Source organism: Pipistrellus kuhlii, unplaced genomic scaffold (genome assembly GCF_014108245.1).
Source record: "Pipistrellus kuhlii isolate mPipKuh1 unplaced genomic scaffold, mPipKuh1.p scaffold_m20_p_50, whole genome shotgun sequence".
In the NCBI taxonomy this organism is placed as follows: Eukaryota; Metazoa; Chordata; class Mammalia; order Chiroptera; family Vespertilionidae; genus Pipistrellus; species Pipistrellus kuhlii.
This window is the reverse complement of record NW_023425552.1, coordinates 544,313-562,765: the sequence shown is the minus strand read 5'-3', so window position 1 is coordinate 562,765 and position 18,453 is coordinate 544,313. Positions and strand designations below refer to the sequence as shown.

Below are 18,453 nucleotides of genomic sequence, written 5' to 3'. Positions count from 1 at the left end.
CCCCAAGCTGGGTGAACCCTACTCCCCTCCCAGCCTCACCCCCAGGTCTCCCTGGAACAGGAAGCTCCTGTCTGGGACCTATGCTGGCAAGCAGGCCTCTCCTTGGTAGATTTCCTGGGAAGTCTTACGTACACGGAGCCTGCCCCTGAAGGCCCCTCGGGGCACCCCGGGGTGGGGAGTCCCTGGACTGCTCCCCGTCACCCTTCCGGCCACTGGGCAGCTGCTAGGACTGCCCACCTGCCCCAGGACTCCCAGGCTCAGAGGCCCAGCGCCTGCCCGCAGCCTCTCCCAGTGCCCGCCCCTCCTGGGCACCCTGGGGCCACCCTCCGCCCCCACCCCCAGGCCCTGGGGATCGCCGGCCCAGGCTGCCCTCTGCAGGGCTATTCTTCCCCGGCCCCTCCTCCCTTCCGTTTCCTCTGTGGCCGGAGCTGGGGCCGTGCAGGAGGGCCTGGCAGGCAAGGGGGCTACTGCCCGCCCCTTCCCCTCAGCGGCCCGCCCCGGGGCCTGAGCCAACTGAAACCGCTGGAGGAGGAAGCACCGAATCAGGAACTGGCCAGTCAGCCGGGCCTAAGCCAGCCAGCCCTCGGCGCCCCCCTGGAGCAGTTGCCCAAGCCGTGGGTGAGTGGGAGCTCCCAGCCAAGGCCCCGGAGGCAGGCGGAGGGGGGGAGGGTGGGGGGTAGCCCCGGAGCAGGGGGCTGAGGCTCAGTAGGCAGGCAAAAGACTTGACCAGGACCGGGTTGGGCAGGAGTGGGGTGCAGGGGCAGGGCCCGGGCTGTGGCTACCTGGGGCACCTGCTGAGTGGGAGAGCTTGGTCCTACCAAGGGCCCAGGGTGCATGTGCCCCTATAATGGGTGCTGGTGGGGGGAAGGGCCCGGGGAGGAGATCCCTCCTGGTGGCTTTGCTCCAGGACTGGGGAGCGGGTCCCTGGCCCCAGGCCTAGCCCTGGCACAGGGGAAGCAGAGAGAGTCGGTCCCCAGCCAGGTGACGTTGGTACCTAGCTCCCACCCTCCTTCCTCCTGCCTGTCTGCAACTTCTCTTGGTCCTCAGCCCCCAGGCCTCCCTGCCCTACTCCTCCGGCAGCCTGTCCTTCCCTTCTCTGTCCCCAGACCAGCGCCATGGGCTTCTCCTCCGAGCTGTGCAGCGCGCAGGGCCATGGGGCCCTGCAGCAGATGCAGGAGGCCGAGCTGCGGCTGCTGGAGGGCATGAGGAAATGGATGGCCCAGCGGGTCAAGAGCGACCGGGAGTACGCTGGGCTGCTGCACCACATGACCCCGCAGGACAGCGGGGCCCAGAACCGGCCCGGCTCCGACAGCCCCATCAGCCAGGTGAGCTCCAGTGGGGCCTCGGGCCTCCCCGCCCCCTCCCGGCTCTCACCCAAGGAATTCCTGTGGCTCCAGGGTTATCTGCTCCCAAATGCCCCTGGGGAGGGTGAGAGAGGGGCGGTCCCAGGCTCTACAGCCACGGTCCCCTCCCGCCCTGACCCCTCCTGCCCTGTAGTCCTGGGCAGAGATCACCAGCCAGACGGAGGGCCTGAGCCGGTTGCTGAGGCAGCACGCAGAAGATTTGAACTCGGGGCCTCTGAGCAAGCTGAGCCTGCTCATCGGGGTGCGCCAGCAGCTGCGCAAGACCTACAGCGAGCAGTGGCAGCAGCTGCAGCAGGAGCTCACCAAGGTGGGTGGGTGGCAGTCGCCTGGGCCTCTCTGCCAGGACTCGGAGCTGAGAGGGCCGGCTTTTGCACAACGGCCCCTGGATTCACAGGGAAGTGGAAGTCCTGACCGCAGGCCTGGCCCCCGCAGCTTCCTTTCCCGCCCGGTGTGCTGCCTCGCCGGCCTTCCTGTGCGTTTTCTGTCACTCCAGAGTGCTGGGAGTTCAAGGACGAGTGGTCCCACCATGGCCTGGGGAGTGCTGGACACCAGCTGGCTCTGGGGCTGGGAGACGGGGAGAGGAGTGAGGGCTAGCCTGTCTGTCCTTGTCCTGGGGGGGGGGGGGGGGGGGGATTCCTCCCAGGGCCCAAGAGACACCGCAAGGTGAATACAGAGGGTAAAGACTGGGGCTGTGGCCCTGACTGAGTTGGCTCAGTGGATAGAGCATCGGCCTGCGGATTGAAGGGTCCCAGGTTCGATTCTGGTCAAGGGCATGTACCTTGGTTACGGGCACATCCCCAGTGGGGGGTGTGCAGGAGGCAGCTGATCTATGGTTCTCTCTCATCGATGTTTCTAACTCTCTATCCCTCTCTCTTCCTCTCTGTAAAAAAAAAAATCAATAAAATATATTTATTAAAAAAAGAAAGAAAGAAAAAGACTGGGGCTGTGAAGTCAGCCTGCCTGCATTTGAATCCAGCCCAGCTCCTTCATCTCTTGATCTCCCAGCCCCTGGCGCTGTTGATCAACCTGCAACCCGGGCATGTGCCCTTGACCGGAATCGAACCCGGGACCCTTCTGTCCACAGGTCGACGCTCTATCCACTGAGCCAAACCAGCTAGGATGCAACAAGTATTTTTAGAATTGCAATACCTGACAGTTTAGTCAGGGGCACTGACCTCTTTCCCTTAGATTGTCAAGTAAAAAAAAAAATGACAGCAGCTATCCGGCGTGAATGCCTTGTCTGGAACCATAAATATATAAGTCATGTAATGGGGTGTGTCTTGCTGGTCATGTCACATAATAAGGTTGTGTCTGACTAGTTAATTCTTGGTACCAGAATCCTTATATACAAGTATAGACACCTGATTTTTTTTTTCCTCCTTTTTTTGGCACCTGATTTTTTTAAAAGTCACTTTGGAGAAAGAGGGCAGGTAATTACTTTTTTAAATCCTCACCTGATGTTTCCCATTCGTTTTTAGAGAGAGCAGAAGAGAGAAGGAAAGACAGAAAGAAATACAATATCAATGGGATTGAAATACATCAATTGGTTGCCTCTGGCACATGCCCCAACCAGGGCCAGGAAGAAGCCTCTAATGGAGGTGTATACCCTTGACCAAAATCGAACCCGACACCCTTCAGTCCGCAGGCCAGCACTATCCACTGAGCCACACCAGCTAGGGCAGTAATTACTACTTTTTATTAGTAGTAGTAGTACTTTGTAAGTCAATCAAAATTACCCCTCTTTCTCTTGTCAGACCGGCAAAAATATATTTTTCGGTGTGCCGCAGAGTTTTGGTGATGAGTTAATGTGTGCCACGAGATGAAAAAGGCTGAAATAGCCTTTCTAGTTCAATGTACCAGTCAGGTCCCTGTACCACCCCCTTCTACCAGCTCAAAAGCCAGCCTTGCTATGGACCCACAGCGGCCCCTGGTGGCCACTGTCAACCCACTTTTCTCTCTCCCCGAAAGCTTATCTAAAAAAACAGGGTTAGCCAGCCCTGGCTGGTTTGGCTCAATGGCTAGAACATCAGCCCTCAGACTGAAGGGTCCCAGGCTTAATTCCAGTCAAGGGCTCATGCCCAGGGTCGCAGGCTTGATCCGAGTAGGGAGCATTTAGGAGGTAACTGATCAAGTATTCTCTCTCATCATTGATGTTTCTAGCTCTCCCTTCTCCCTTCCTCTCTGAAATCAATAAAAATATATTAACAATAATAAAATAAAATGTTCGCCAGCTGGCCCTCCCTTGAAGGAAAAGGCTGTTACAGATGGGAAAACTGAGGCTCAAAGAGGCTGGGACTGGCCCGACAGCATCGCAGTATCTCAGCAGGGGAACTGGGATGAGAACTCTGGTCTCGACCATCTAGTGTTCATGCCATCTTGCAGGACTCAGTGCAAAATGAAAATGTGGGGCCCTGTCCAAGAATTATTTCCGCTCCCCCCCCCCAAGAAAGTCATTTTGGTCTCATGAACTATAATAAAACTATTTAAGCTATGCTATTTTGTTATGGCAGCCTGAGTTAAGTCATTCACTCTGCCAGACTCCTTTATTTATGGTGATTTTTTTTCTTTTCTTTTTTTTAGCATTTGTATAGGAATTTCTTTTCTTTTTTAATCTTTATTGTTGAAAGTATTACATATATCCCCTTTCTCCCCTCCCCCACCCATTGACCCCTTCTAGCTCGTCCCCTGCTCCAGTCCCTCATCACCCCATTGTCTGTGTCCATGGGCTATGCATATATGCTCCCCAGGTCTTGTCAAAGAATTATTGTTTTTTTTTAAATATATATTTTACTGATTTCTCACAGAGAAGAAGGGAGAGTTAGAAACATCGATGAGAAAGAAACATTGACCAGCTGCCTCCTGCACACCCCCTACTGGGGATGTGCCCGCAATCCAGGAACATGCCCTTGACCCGAATCGAACCTGAGACCTTTCAGTCCGCAGGCTGACGCTCTATCCACTGAGCCACACCGGTTTCGGCTGTCTTGTCAAAGAATTACTGATCATTTCAGGATGGCATCGGCGGCGAACGTGCCTCAGTGTGCAGTTCTGTGTGCCTGCAGTTGGGCCTGCTGCCACCAGATACCCCTCTGGGCCGAGGAGGGGCCGTTGTAACTACCTAGTCCTCTCCCTGCCTCCCCAGGGGCTGTCCTAGGCCTGGCTCCTCTGTCACTGCCTTGGCTGCAGAGGGCAGGCCCCGGAGGCCCGCCGGCACTTCCTGGGGGTCAGACAACCTTGGATTTGCTGCCCTCGGGAGCTGCTGGCCACACCGCCTCTTCTCTCTCCCCAGACCCACAGCCAGGACATCGAGAAGCTAAAGAGCCAGTACCGAGTCCTGGCGCGGGACAGCGCCCAGGCCCGGCGCAAGTACCAGGAGGCCAGCAAAGGTGTGTGTGTGGGGGGGGGGGGGGGGGCTTCCCTGGGACCCACCCCCAGGTGCCCAGGGAACTGGGACGGCTGCTCGGGCCTCTGTGCTGTCACTCACACCCTGTTTCCTTTCCCCCCCGGCAGACAAGGACCGCGACAAGGCCAAGGACAAGTACGTGCGCAGCCTGTGGAAGCTCTTCGCGCATCACAACCGCTATGTGCTGGGCGTGCGGGCCGCGCAGCTGCACCACCAGCACCACCACCAGCTCATGCTGCCTGGCCTGCTCCAGTCGCTGCAGGACCTGCACCAGGAGATGGCGTGCATCCTGTGAGCCCCCGCCCGCCCCGGCCCGCCCCGGCCCCCTCACCCCGCCACCCTGCCCAGGGGCAGGCTCCTGAGACTTCAGACCTGTACAGTGCTGGTTGTAGAACACATGTGTCAAACACAAGGCCCGCGGGCCAAATCCGTCCCGCCAGGCCTTGCAATGTGGCCCGCACCGCGCTGTCATCACTGCACTCCGCTGCGTTTCCATCACAATGACAGTTTAGGACTGTTCAGTAAACCATTCGGCCCGCGATTTAGGCTGGATTTTAGATTTTGGCCCCTTCTCTGATTGAGTTCGACACCCCTATTGTAGAATCACATGAGACAGGCCTCGGGTGGAGGGTTGGAGCCGTTCAATTTATATCTGAATTAACATTATCCCAGGGCCCCTTATTCCAGGGTTGGTTATATATACATATATATTTTTTAAATATATTTTATTGATTTTTTTTTTTTTTACAGAGAGGAAGGAGGGGAGAGAGAGAGAGAGAGAGAGAGTTGGAAACATTGATGAGAGAAACATCGATCAGCTGCCTCTTGCACACCCCCTACTGGGGATGTGCCCGCAACCAAGGTACATGCCCTTGACCGGAATCAAACCCGGGACCCTTGAGTCTGCAGGCCGACGCTTTATCCACTGAGCCACACCGGTTTTGGCTGTAGCTCACTTTTTTAAAAATGTATTTTTATTGATTTCAGAGAGGAAGGGAGAGGGAGAAAGAGAGAGATAGAAACATCAAGGATGACAGAGAATCATGGATCGGCTGCCTCCCACACGCCCCCTCCTGGGGAGTGAGTCTGTAACCCGGGCAGGTGCCCTTGATTGGAATCGAACCCGGGACCCTTCAGTCTGCAGGCCGACGCTCTATCCACTGAGCCACACCGGCTAGGACCGTAGCTCACTTGGAACCAGCACGTTCCTCATCGTGTGTGCCGCACACCGTGCACAGTCTCAGTGGGCCCCCATCCCCACTCCCGGCACCCCCCTTACACACAGACAGAGGGCAAAGGTCAGGAGGCGGTCCGTCGTTGGCCTTGTGGACTGGGAAAGGAGGAGGTGGGGGCTCAACCCCACTGCTGACTCCCAACCCGGAGTCGAGCCCCCCCACCCCCAGCTTCCCGGCCTTGCCAGACCCAAGGCCCTGCTGACCCGGTCCCGTCATGGGGGGGGGGGGTAGGAAGGAGATCCTGCTGGAGTACCTGGAGATCAGCAGCCTGGTGCAGGAAGAGGTGGCGGCCATCCACCAGGAGATGGCCGCAGCCGCTGCGCGCATCCAGCCCGAGGCCGAGTACCACGGCTTCCTGCAGCAGTACGGGTACGCCCCTCCCTCCTCGCCCTGCCCGGCCCCGCGCCCCCGGGGCTGCTGGCCTGTCCCCTGATGGGGCCCTGTGGCCCCCCCCCCCCGCCCCCCGCAGGTCCCCCCCTGATGTCCCTCCATGTGTCACCTTCGATGAGTCGCTGCTCGAGGAGGGCGAGGCGCTGGAGCCCGGGGAGCTGCAGCTGAACGAGCTGACGGTGGAGAGCGTGCAGCACGCGTGGGTGCCCAGCACGGGCGGGCCCTGTCCACACAGCAGGGGCGGCTGCTTGCCTGGCCCTGCAGGGGGCATCCTGGCCCTGCAAGGGGGCATCCGAGGAGCAGCTCCCAGGCTCCAACCCTGCCCTTCCTCCTGGCACAGGCTGACCTCGGTGACCGAGGAGCTGGCCGTGGCCACCCAGCGGGTGCTCAGCAGAGAGGAGGCGGTCACACAGCTGCAGCGGGAGCTCCGGCACGAGGAGCAGGCCGTCCACCCCCGGCAGCGGTGAGCGGTCCCACCAACAGCACCTCCCACCCCTCTCCCTCCCTCTGCCGGCCGCTGCTGCAGGCTGAGCCCCCCCCCCCCTCTCTCTCCGCCCCCCTCCACCGGCCTGCCTGCAGGGTTTACCTGCTGAGCAAGCGGCAGGTGCTGCAGGAGGAGCTGCAGGGCCTGCAGGTGGCGCTGTGCGGCCAGGCCAAGCTGCAGGCCCAGCAGGAGCTGCTGCAGGCCAAGCTGGAGCGGCTGGGCCCCAGGGAGCCCCCGTGCGTCCCCCTGCTGCAGGATGACCGCCACTCCACGTCCTCCTCGGTGAGCGTCTTCCTCCCCCACAACCCCCACCCACTTACCCCCGCTCACCCCCACGGGGCCGCCCTGCCGGCCTGCCCGGGCCGAGCTCCTCACTGTCGCCCTCCCCATCCCTCCCCAAGCCTGGCCACCCGCTGACGTCTGTCCCTGGCCCCAGGAGCCGGAGCGGGAAGGCGGAAGGACGCCCACCCTGGAGATCCTGAAGAGCCACATCTCGGGAATCTTCCGCCCCAAGTTCTCGGTGAGTGAGGGAGTGAGCAAGCGAGGCCTGGCCGGCCGGGGCCTCTGTCTGCCCCTTCTCCGAGGGAGTGGGCCAGCCAGGATCTCAGAGATGCCCCCTAAGCTAAGGTGACCAGACATCCTGCTTTTGGCGGGACAGTCCCGATTTTTAACAATTTGTGCCCTGTCCCGCGGTGTTTTAAAAAAGTCCCAATTTTTGGCCGAAACCAGTTTGGCTCAGTGGATAGAGCGTCGGCCTGCGGACTGAAGGGTCCCGGGTTCGATTCCGGTCAAGGGCATGTACCTTGGTTGCGAGCACATCCCCAGTAAGGGGTGTGCAAAAGGCAGCTGATCGATGATTCTCTCTCATCGATGTTTCTAACTCTCTATCCCTCTCTCTTCCTCTCTGTAAAAAAGCAATAAAATATATTTTAAAATGTAAATAAAAATTAAAAAGTCTGAATTTTTGGAAAGATTCTTTTAACTCTTTTGGACTTTTTTTTTCAGAGAGGAAAGGAGAGGATAGAGAGCTAGAAACATCGATGAGAATCATCCATCAGCTGCCTCCTGCACACCCCCCACTGGGGATGTGCCCGCAACCAATGCACATGCCCTTGACCGGAATCGAACCGGGGACCCTACAATCCGCAGACCGATGTTCTATCCACTGAGCCACACCGGTTTCGGCTCTTTTGGACTTTTTTAAAACACCGCAGGACGCGGGACAAATTGTTAAAAATCGGGACTGTCCCGCCAAAAGTGGGACGTCTGGTCACCTTACCCTAAGCCCATCCCGCGTGGTGTCTGGGTGGTTCCAAGAAGAGAGGAGGCTCTGCCCAGGCTGCTTTTATTGGGTGTCCGGGCGTAGGTGCCTCCCGATTCTGCCAGCCCCTCTCCCCTTCCTTCTGCCTTGGTTACCTCACTAGCTTTTTCTGCTTTGGGCGGGAGAGCGGGGAGGGGGGCTGTGGCCTGGTGGAAAAGGCAAAAGCATGCATAGTGTGGGGCCAGCCAGCCCGGCTTCCCACCGCAGCTCTGCCTGGAGCGAGCCGAGCCCGGCGCCAACCTCAGCAGCCTGCCCTGGGGCATGCGGACGGCTCTCCCCGCTCCCTCCCGGGGTGGTTTGGGAAGACTGAGGGGCACGCACGTGAGAGACAGACTCCCTGCTGACCCCACAGCCGGCCTCGTGGTCACGCCCCTCCTCGCTCTCCCTCCGCCCGGCCCCTCCCCAGCTCCCCCCGCCGCTGCAGCTGGTTCCCGAGGTGCAGAAGCCGCTGCACGAGCAGCTGTGGTACCACGGGGCCATCCCGCGGGCAGAGGTGACGGAGCTGCTGGCGCAGACCGGCGACTTCCTGGTGCGGGAGAGCCAGGGCAAGCAGGACTACGTGCTGTCCGTGCTGTGGGAGGGCCAGCCCCGGCACTTCATCATCCAGTCCGCGGACGTGAGTGCGCCCCCGCCCGCCCCGCCCCGCCCCGCCCCGCCCCAGGGGACGGGCCTCGCCACGGCGGGAGGGGTGCCCACAGAGACCCCCACTTCCTGCCGCCAAAGAGGCTTAGGCCTTCAGTGCGGGTTCCCCCCGAAGGAGGGGAGCAGGCATATCGGGAACCTTGAGGTTATGCCTGCCTTCCTTTTTAAAAAAAAAATATATATATATATATATATATATATTATTGATTTTTTACAGAGAGGAGAAGACAGGGATAGAGAGTTAGAAACATCCATGAGAGAGAATTGTCCATCAGCTGCCTCCTGCACACCCCACATTGGGGATGTGCCCACAACCAAGGTCCATGCCCTTGACCGGAATCGAACCTGGGACCTTTCAGTCTGCAGGCCGACGCTCTATCCACTGAGCCAAACTGGTTTCGGCCTCTTTTGTTTTTATTTTTTAACACATTTTTATTGATTTCAGCAAAGAAGGGAGAGAAAGAGAGAGAGAAAGAAACATCCATGCTGAGAGAAGAGAATCATGCACGCCCCATCCTGGGGATCGAGCCCACAACCCGGGCCTGTGCCCTGACCGGGAATCGAACCCTGACCTCCTGGTTCCTAGGTCGATGCTCAGCCCCTGAGCCATGCCTTCCTGCGGTGTCTCTGCCTTTCATCCTGGGCAGACCCTTTCTCCCTGCTGCTCCCCGTCCCCACCCCCGGGCTCACGTCCCCTCAGCAGTGGAGGCTGCTGACCAGGACCCCCTGCGCCCCCAGAACATGTACCGCCTGGAAGGCGACGGCTTTCCCAGCATTCCCTTGCTCATCGACCACCTGCTGCGCTCCCAGCAGCCTCTCACCAAGAAGAGCGGCGTTGTCCTGAGCCGGGCTGTGCCCAAGGTAAGCTGCACCACCCACCCCCCCCACCCCCGACGCCCACCCCGCCCACAGCAGGCCTGGGGAGCAGGGTCCAGGCCCCAGGATCCAGGGCAGGAGGGCCCTTCCAGCTCCCCCGTCTCTGGTCTCCGTACTGGGCAGCCACCTGCTGCATTTGCAAGGTCAAGGCCACTCCCCACCCACAAGGTGGCGCTCTCCCAGCCCCTTCCTGGTCCCCGAAGTTGTCCCAGTGGGATCCTGACAGGGCCCAACCCCCAGTGACACACCGAGGCGCCAGGACATGCCAGGTGGAGCCTTGGGGGGAGGTGTGCAGGCTCCGCAGGGCCCAGCACGCCTCCCCTTCACTAGCTGACACCCCCCGCCCCTTCCTTCCTCAGGACAAGTGGGCGCTGAACCACGAGGACCTGGTGCTGGGCGAGCAGATCGGGCGGGTGAGTTCCCCCCATCCCCAGCCCCTGTGAGTCACACCGAGGCCCCCCTCCCGGAGCTCCTTGGCCTTCATCTCTCTCTGATCCCCAGCTTGGACCCTGCTCCCCGCCCAGCCACCGCCATGCACCATTCTGCAGGAAACGAGGGAGGTCCCTCCTGCTGGCACCCTCCCCCCTATACCAGCCCTACCTCCCCACACGCACCTCACAGACCCTGCCTCCCCACCCCATAGGGCCCCTGCCCCTCCCCCGCCCCCCGGAGCTCTGCTGTGAGGGGCGATACATCGTGTTCCGGGAGCTATCAAACACCTGCCTAGGAAAGAAGGCAGTTTCCTAAAGATCACAGGCTTTTCCAGCCCAAGGAAAGGGGCTTTTGCTATTTTTGTTGTGTTTTTAAAATATATATATATATATTTTTTTATTTATCTCAGAGAGGAAGGGAGAGGGGAAAAGAGAGAGAGAGAAGCATCGATGATGAGCCTCCTGCACACCCCGCATTGGGGATGGAGCCTGCAGCCCCGGGCATGAGCCCTGACCGGGAATCAAACCGGGACCTCCTGGTTCATAGGTCGGTGCCCAACCCCTGAGCCACACCAGCCGGGCGGAACGTGGCTTTTGGGTGATCCGTGTCACTTCCTTTTAGTGCACCTGCTGGAGGTGGCATTCTCTGCCTGTCCCACGTGCATTCCCTCGGTCCCCCAGCTGGGGGTCAGCGCGAGAGCCGCCGGATGGCGCGCTGAGGGGCGGGCGGGCGGGTGGGGGGCCCCGGAAGGGCTGTCCCCCGAGAGGATGGCCTGGAACCCAGGGCCGTGCGTGCAGGGGAACTTCGGCGAGGTGTTCAGCGGGCGCCTGCGCGTGGACAACACCCTGGTGGCCGTGAAGTCCTGTCGAGAGACGCTGCCGCCGGACCTCAAGGCCAAGTTCCTGCAGGAAGCCAGGTAGGGGGCGGGGCGGGGCGGGGCGGCGGCCACGCTGGCCCACGCCAGGGCGTCCTCTCCCTGCGCACGGTGCCATAGCGAGCTTGGCTTCCTTGGTGTCGTGTCATCCTCACAGGGGGGATGCAACCAGGGCAGACGGGTTGGGGCTCGGTGACCCCCCCACCCCCGAGGTCACATGTCCAGGCCTCCCGACCTCATAAGCCACGTTCGCTCTTCTGCTGCCCTTTCCCGCCCTCCCTCGGGCTCCCTGGGGTTCCCTGAGGCTCCTTGAGGATCCCTGGGGGTCCCTGGGCTCCCTGGGGTTCCCTCAGGCTCCCTGGGGTTCCCTGAGGCTCCCTGGGGTTCCCTCAGGCTCCCTGGGGTTCCCTGAGGCTCCCTGGGGTTCCCTGAGGATCCCTGGGGTTCCCTGAGGATCCCTGGGGTTCCCTCAGGCTCCCTGGGGTTCCCTCAGGCTCCCTGGGGTTCCCTGGGCTCCCTGAGGATCCCTGGGGCTCCCTGGGGTTCTCTCAGGCTCCCTGGGGTTCCCTGGGCTCCCTGGGGTTCCCTGGGCTCCCTGGGGTTCCCTCAGGCTCCCTGGGGTTTCCTGAGGCTCCCTGGGATTCCCTGAGGATCCCTGGGGTTCCCTGGGCTCCCTGGGGTTCCCTCAGGCTCCCTGGGGTTCCCTGGGCTCCCTGGGGTTCCCTCAGGCTCTCTGGGGTTCCCTGAGGCTCCCTGGGGTTCCCTGAGGATCCCTGGGGTTCCCTGAGGCTCCCTGGGGTTCCCTGAGGATCCCTGGGGTTCCCTGAGGATCCCTGGGGTTCCCTCAGGCTCCCTGGGGTTCCCTGGGCTCCCTGAGGATCCCTGGGGCTCCCTGGGGTTCCCTGGGGCTCCCTGGGGTTCCTGAGGCTCCCTGGGGTACCTGGGGCTCCCTGGGGTACCTGGGGCTCCCTGGGGTTCCTGAGGCTCCCTGGGGTACCTGGGGCCGGGGCAGGATGGATCAGCACCCATGGTGGGAGCCTAAGCAGCGGTGCCCCCCCAGGATCCTGAAGCAGTACAGCCACCCCAACATCGTGCGTCTCATTGGCGTGTGCACCCAGAAGCAGCCCATCTACATCGTCATGGAGCTGGTGCAGGGTGAGCCCAGGGCCCGCTCCCCTGGGGCGGGGACCTCCGCCCCCTGGGTCTCCCCCGCCCTCCCGTCCCCCCTCCCCGCTGCCCTGCAAGGAGGCTCAGCAAGGCTTCCCCCACCCACCCCCAGGGGGCGACTTCCTGACCTTCCTCCGGACGGAGGGAGCCCGGCTCCGGATGAAGACGCTGCTGCAGATGGTGGGGGACGCGGCCGCCGGCATGGAGTACCTGGAGAGCAAGGGCTGCATCCACCGGTGAGCGAGCGAGCGAGCGAGCGGGGAGTGCCCTCAGGCCGCCCGCAGCCCCCGCAGCCCTCCGCGTAGCCCCCCGGGGTCCAGGCTGTGCTGCCACCCAGCACCCCTCGTTCACCGGCAGGTCCGGCTCCAGGTCCGGCTCCAGCGCTGGGGCTCGCCTCTCCTGTAGAGCATGAGTCCCAGGCCAGAGGGCATTCTTTCTTTTTCTTCTTTTTTTAAAAATATATTTTATTGACTGCTTTACAGAGAGGAAGGGAGAAGGATAGAGAGTTAGAAATCGATGAGAGAGAATCATCAATCAGCTGCCTCTTGCACACCCCCCTACGGGGATGTGCCCGCAACCAAGGTACATGCCCTTGACCGGAATTGAACCCGGGACCTTTCAGTCTGCAGGCCGACGCTCTATCCACTGAGCCAACCGGTTTCAGCTTTTTTAAAAAAATATATATTTTACTGCCGAAGCCGGTTTGGCTCAGTGGTAGAGCGTCGGTCTGCGGACTGAAAGGTCCCGGGTTCGATTCCGGTCAAGGGCATGTACATTGGTTGCGGGCACATCCCCAGTAGGGGGTGTGCAATAGTCAACTGGTCGATGTTTCTAGCTCTCTATCTCTCTCCCTTCCTCTCTGTAAAAAATCAATAAAATATATTATATAAAAAAATATATATATATATATATATATATATATTTTACTGATCTTTTACAGAGAGAAAGGGAAAAGGATAGAGAGATAGAAACATCCATCAGCTGTCCCCTGCACACCTCCCACTGGGGATGTGCCCGCAACCCAGGCATGTGCCCTTTGTCGGGAATCGAACCCGGGACCCCTCAGTCCGCAGGCCAGCTGGGGCAGAGAGCAGCCTTTGTTCCTGGGTGTGTCTCGTGGTGGGGGAGGCAGGTCAGGCAGGCGACAGGGGCAGCGAGGACGGCGGCTGAGGGAGCCCCTCTCCTGCTCCCCCCCCCCCCCCCAGGGACCTGGCCGCCCGGAACTGCCTGGTCACGGAGAAGAACGTCCTGAAGATCAGTGACTTCGGCATGTCCCGGGAGGAGGAGGATGGCATCTACGCCGCCTCGGGGGGCCTCAGGCAGGTCCCCGTGAAGTGGACGGCACCCGAGGCCCTTAACTACGGTAAGCTCCGGGCACGGGGGCCCCGGGCCTCCGGCCTCCGGCCGCGGGCGGCCCCCCCTCACGCCTCCCGCCCCCCTGCAGGCCGCTACTCCTCCGAGAGCGACGTGTGGAGCTTCGGCATCTTGCTCTGGGAGACCTTCAGCCTGGGGGCCTCCCCGTACCCCAACCTCAGCAACCAGCAGACTCGCGAGTTCATAGAAAAGGGTAAGGCACCCCTGCTGCAGGACAGCAGCCACGCGGCCACGTTTTTGGGTGGTTTTTGTGGGTTTTTTTTTTAAAGATATTTGTATATTTGAGTTTTATTTCCATTTTTTTATTTTTATTTTATTTTATTGATTTTGTACAGAGAGGGAGGAGGGGAGAGAGAGAGAGTTAGAAACATCGATGAGAGAGAGTCATCGATCAGCTGCCTCTTGCACACCCCCTACTGGGGATGTGCCCGCAACCAAGGTACATGCCCTTGGCCGGAATCGAACCCGGGACCCTTCAGTCCCCAAGCCGACGCTCTATCCATTGAGCTAAACCGGTCCCGGCTGTATTGAGTTTTAGAGAAGAAGGGAGAGGGAGTGAGAGAGAAACATCAATGGTGAGAGAGAATCATGCATCAGCTGCCTCCTGCATGCCTCCTACTGGAAGATGGAGCCCGCAACCCCGGGCAGGTGCCCTGGACCGGGAATCGAACGGTGTGACCTCCTGGTTCATAGGTCAGTTCTCAATCACTGAGCCACACCGGCCGGGCCCAAGTTTTTGTGTCTATGCTGCAGGGGGACGCCCCCGGGTCCCCCTCACCTTCCGTTCGTCTCACTGGGGCGGAATAAGATCAGTCCGTCCTGTAGCTGCCACTGCGCAGGCCCGGCAGGTGAGGCGGGGACACACACACACACACACACACAAACACACACACACGAATATGCCCCTTTCACAGAAGGAAAAACTGAGGCTTGCAGAGGTCATACGGCTTGCACACAATAGGGTTGCAATCGGGACTGCTGCGTCCTCATGAGAGAGAGAGGCCCCTTTAAGAGCGGCACGGTTTACTCCGTCCCCATGGCTCACGGGTTGCCCCGGGGGGCTGCGAGGGGACCTCAGCCCCCCTCCCCCCTCACGCCCGGGTGCCGTGCTCGCCCTCACAGGGGGCCGCCTGCCCTGCCCGGAGCTGTGCCCGGACGCCGTGTTCCGGCTCATGGAGCAGTGCTGGGCCTACGAGCCGGGGGAGCGGCCCAGCTTCAGCACCATCTACCAGGAGCTGCAGAGCATCCGGAAGCGGCATCGGTGAGGCCGGCCCGCGGCCTCCGCCCAGGGCGCCGTGCCTCCTTCCCAGCTCCGGCTCACCCAGCGTGGGGGCTCCTCACAGCTCTGGACTCCAGCCGTCCCCCGCGCCGTGGGGACGCGGGCGCCCCCGTGTCTGCTGTGCCCTCCGTGCTCCTGCCAGGGCCCCTCCTCTTCCAAGCAGAAATAATAAACCACTTGCGCCCGTCTAGTGCTCTTGGCATGTGCGCTGCCCTTGGAGGGCAGAACCCACGGGGTTCGAGGGGCCTGCGCGGAGGTCGGTGTGGCGTCCAAGTCCGGAGACGCAGACGCAAAGAGAGGCCTGCGCGTGAGGCCTGAACGCCGGGCGCTTGTCAGTGTGAGAGAGCCGCTGGCACTGCTGACGTGTGCATCCGTCACGTGAGATTGGGGGGAAGAGGAGCTGGTCGGGGGCAGTTAGAGGTTCCCTCTGAGACCGCCGTGGCTACAGGGGAAGAATTGGCTTCTCAGAGTGTCGCTCACACACAAGCTTACCGAGCAGTGGGGTACAGAGCCTGCCCCGCCTCCCTTGAGTCCCCCTGAGATCCACAAAATTATCTGAAACGGAACCAGCAGCACCAGTGAAGGCCCAGCAGAGGAGGAGTCTGAACGCACTGAGAAGCATCAACAGGAAAGATGTAAAGAAGAACTAAGTCCTGACCGGTGTGGCTCAGTGGATAGAGCGTCGGTCTGCGGACTGAAAGGTCCCAGGTTCGATTCCGGTCAAGGGCATGTACCTTGGTTGCGGGCACATCCCCAGTAGGGGGGTGTGTGCAGGAGGCAGCTGATGGATGTTTCCCTCGCATCGATGTTTCTGACTCTCTATCCCTCTCCCTTCCTCTCTGTAAAAAAAATCAATAAAAATATATATTTAAAAAAAAAAAAAAAAAAAGAACGAAGCAGAACTTTGAGGCCAAATGGCCATCCCCCCAAGATGGTTTAGGAAGTAGTTGACATCTCTTGTCAAAGACATAAAAGGCCCTAGGACTTCTTTCAATAAGAGGAAGCGAGTTCGCGTGTGACTATGTGGAAGTGTTAAGAAGTCAAACCCCGTCTTCGTTGGAAGTGGAAGAAAGCAGAACTGAAGAACTTCTGCTTCTGAGTCGAATGTGGTAGGTCCGTGCTGGCCGCCGCGCTCATTGCAACAAGGAGGACGAGACAAGATGACAACCACCATTTCTTAAAGAGAACGGAGAGTGTTAGGAGATGTAAGAACCCGATGAACTCCAGTGTCAAGTTGGAAAGGGCCCTGCCTGGGTGGTTACTCAGATCCCTGAGACATTCCATGACCAGAATGGCCCCAAACAGAGAGACTGTAAGGAGCAAAGGAGCAGTGAGCCGTTTCTGTGTTAATGGATTGGGCCCAAGAGGAGGATAAAACTGCAAAGCCAGTTTTTCCCTGGGTTCTGGAGCCCTGGGGCCATTGGAAAGGGGCTGGGCTGGGAAGACAAGTCCCACAGCCTTGCAGAATTTAGAGGGGGAAAGCTGAAACAGATAAACCCCCCACTTAAGAGATTGGCCAGATCTTGAACCTATGGATTGGGAGGCCAAAGAGCTAACCCTAGAATCTCTGAAGAGCAGAGTTTGAAAGCCGAGAGAGACGGAAGCTGGCCAGGTTTTCGACCCCCAAGTCCAAGAGGGCCACTCCTAAGGGACAGAGACAATCCAAGGGAGGGCTGAGACTCACAGAGTTTGTGACTCTGCCCCAACTTAGCTCAGTGCTTGACTGCTGACTACTACAGGAACAAGAAAAATATCTCCAGGTGGCTAGCTCCTCGGGGTTGGGAGGTGTGGGTCAGGGAGAAGAAAGGAATAACATAAGCTGAAGTCCCTAACCTTTTTCTTCCTTTAAAAAAAATGTTTTAAATTGATTTTAGAGAGGAAAGGAGAGGGAGAGAGAGAGAAACATCAATGATAAGAATGAATCATTGTTCAGCTGCCTTGTGCACTCCCCCTATTGGGGATGGAGCCCACAACCCGGGCATTTGCCCTTGGCCAGAATCGAACCTGGAACCCTTAAGTCTGCAGGCCGACGCTCTATCCACTGAGCCAAACCACCTAGGGCTCCCTACCCTTCTTTTACACCCAATATGCAACATGCAAACAAAAATTATGAAATGTGCGCCCCCCCAAAAAAGATAAAAATGGGGCCAACACCCAAGAGAAAACATAAACAACAGAAGCAAGACCACAGATGATCTAGATATTGGAGTTGGCAGGTAAAGATTTTAAAAAACGACGGTTAATTTGTTAAATTGGGGGGGGGGGTGTTGGACAAAATAGATGGAAATATGGAGACTTTTAACAGGATTGTAATTTACTTAGAATCGAAAGGAGCAGGTAGAACTGAAAAATGCCATCCCCCAAACTACAAACTCATTGGATGGGTTTCATGAAAAATGAAGGAGAAAGTCACACTTCTAGAGACTGAAGACAGATTTAGTGAACTTGAAGATAGATTAATAGAAGGTATCTAAGTTGAAGGTATCTAGAAAGAGAGGGAGAAAGAGAAACAAGAAGGGGGCAGGGAGCAGCCTAAGGCACAGATGGGACTTCATTATAAGAGTGATTGGAGCTGCAGAAGGAGAGAGAGAAGTTAGAACCAGAATAAACTGACAATGACTCCAACAGGAATAAGAAAGACCACGGATACACAGAGCAACACCGATGAATCTCAAAGATGATGAGTACAGAAGTCAGACATGTTTGAATCTCACTTATGAAATCTCATGCACACAAAAGTCAGACATGAAGGAGTGCAACCTTACAATCCCATTTCATGAAGTTCAAGAACAGGCAAAAACTAAGCAATAGAGAAGTCAACATTGTGGTTATGTCTGAGGGGTACTGCTGATGGGAAGGGGGGTGGAATTAATGGAGATATTCATTGCAGTATGATTTATTCTGCTTCAAAATTACAAAACTGCCTGGCTGGTGTGGCTCCGTGGTTGGGCATTATTAACCTATGAACTAGAAGGTCACGGTTAGATTCCAGGTCAGGGCTGGATCCCTGAGGGGGAGGAGGGGGCATGCAGGAGGCAACCGATCCATGATTTTCTCTCATCACTGATGTTTCTACTCTCTCTCCCTCTTCCTTCCTCTCTGAAATCAATTAAAAAAATAATTTTAGCCGAAACCGGTTTGGCTCAGTGGATAGAGCGTTGGCCTGCGGACTCAAGGGTCCCAGGTTTGATTCCAGTCAAGGGCAGGTACCTTGGTTTCGGCACATCCCCAGTGGGGAGAGTGCAGGATGCAGCTGATCGATGTTTCTCCCTATCCCTCTCCCTTCCTCTCTGTAAAAAATAAATAAAATAAAATAAAATATATATTTTTAAAATAATAATTTTAAAAACACCAAAATGAGAAAACCCAGACGCCCAGTAAAAGGAGAATCACCCAGACAATTCTATGATGTTTTAGTCGTTGGGTGTGTTGTGGGGTCAAACCCTGGAGTCAAAATAAGACCCCTGGACGCTGCTAATTGATTATTAAAAAAAAAAAAAAAAAAAAAAAAGCAGGCAAGGATTTATTGAACTGGCCAGGACCACCGTGAGAGCAGCACTCGAATGTGGACTCCACACTCACGACCGCACCATTCCAGTGTAGGCAGCCCTT

The 18,453-nt window shown here is 58.1% G+C and overlaps 1 protein-coding gene across 3 annotated transcripts; it reads left to right on the top strand.

The window, feature by feature from the left end:
* Positions 1 to 111: 111 nt before the first annotated feature.
* Positions 112 to 15,026, top strand: FES (FES proto-oncogene, tyrosine kinase). Of its 3 annotated transcripts, none has more exons than XM_036415551.2 (19): positions 119 to 614; positions 1,107 to 1,325; positions 1,498 to 1,671; positions 4,654 to 4,750; positions 4,875 to 5,058; positions 6,234 to 6,371; positions 6,472 to 6,591; positions 6,733 to 6,855; positions 6,972 to 7,158; positions 7,313 to 7,396; positions 8,604 to 8,813; positions 9,578 to 9,700; positions 10,075 to 10,128; positions 10,945 to 11,063; positions 12,082 to 12,176; positions 12,301 to 12,424; positions 13,394 to 13,551; positions 13,633 to 13,755; positions 14,685 to 15,026. In XM_036415551.2, exons 2-19 carry the CDS (start codon positions 1,116 to 1,118, stop codon positions 14,825 to 14,827), a joined length of 2,466 nt encoding a protein of 821 aa, XP_036271444.1. In that variant the 5' UTR covers positions 119 to 614; positions 1,107 to 1,115; the 3' UTR covers positions 14,828 to 15,026. The 3 variants fall into 3 exon arrangements, with proteins under 3 accessions (XP_045429417.1, XP_036271444.1, XP_036271446.1); XM_036415553.2 differs by having other exon boundaries at positions 123 to 618; XM_045573461.1 differs by lacking the exon at positions 13,633 to 13,755 and having other exon boundaries at positions 112 to 618.
* Positions 15,027 to 18,453: the final 3,427 nt, after the last annotated feature.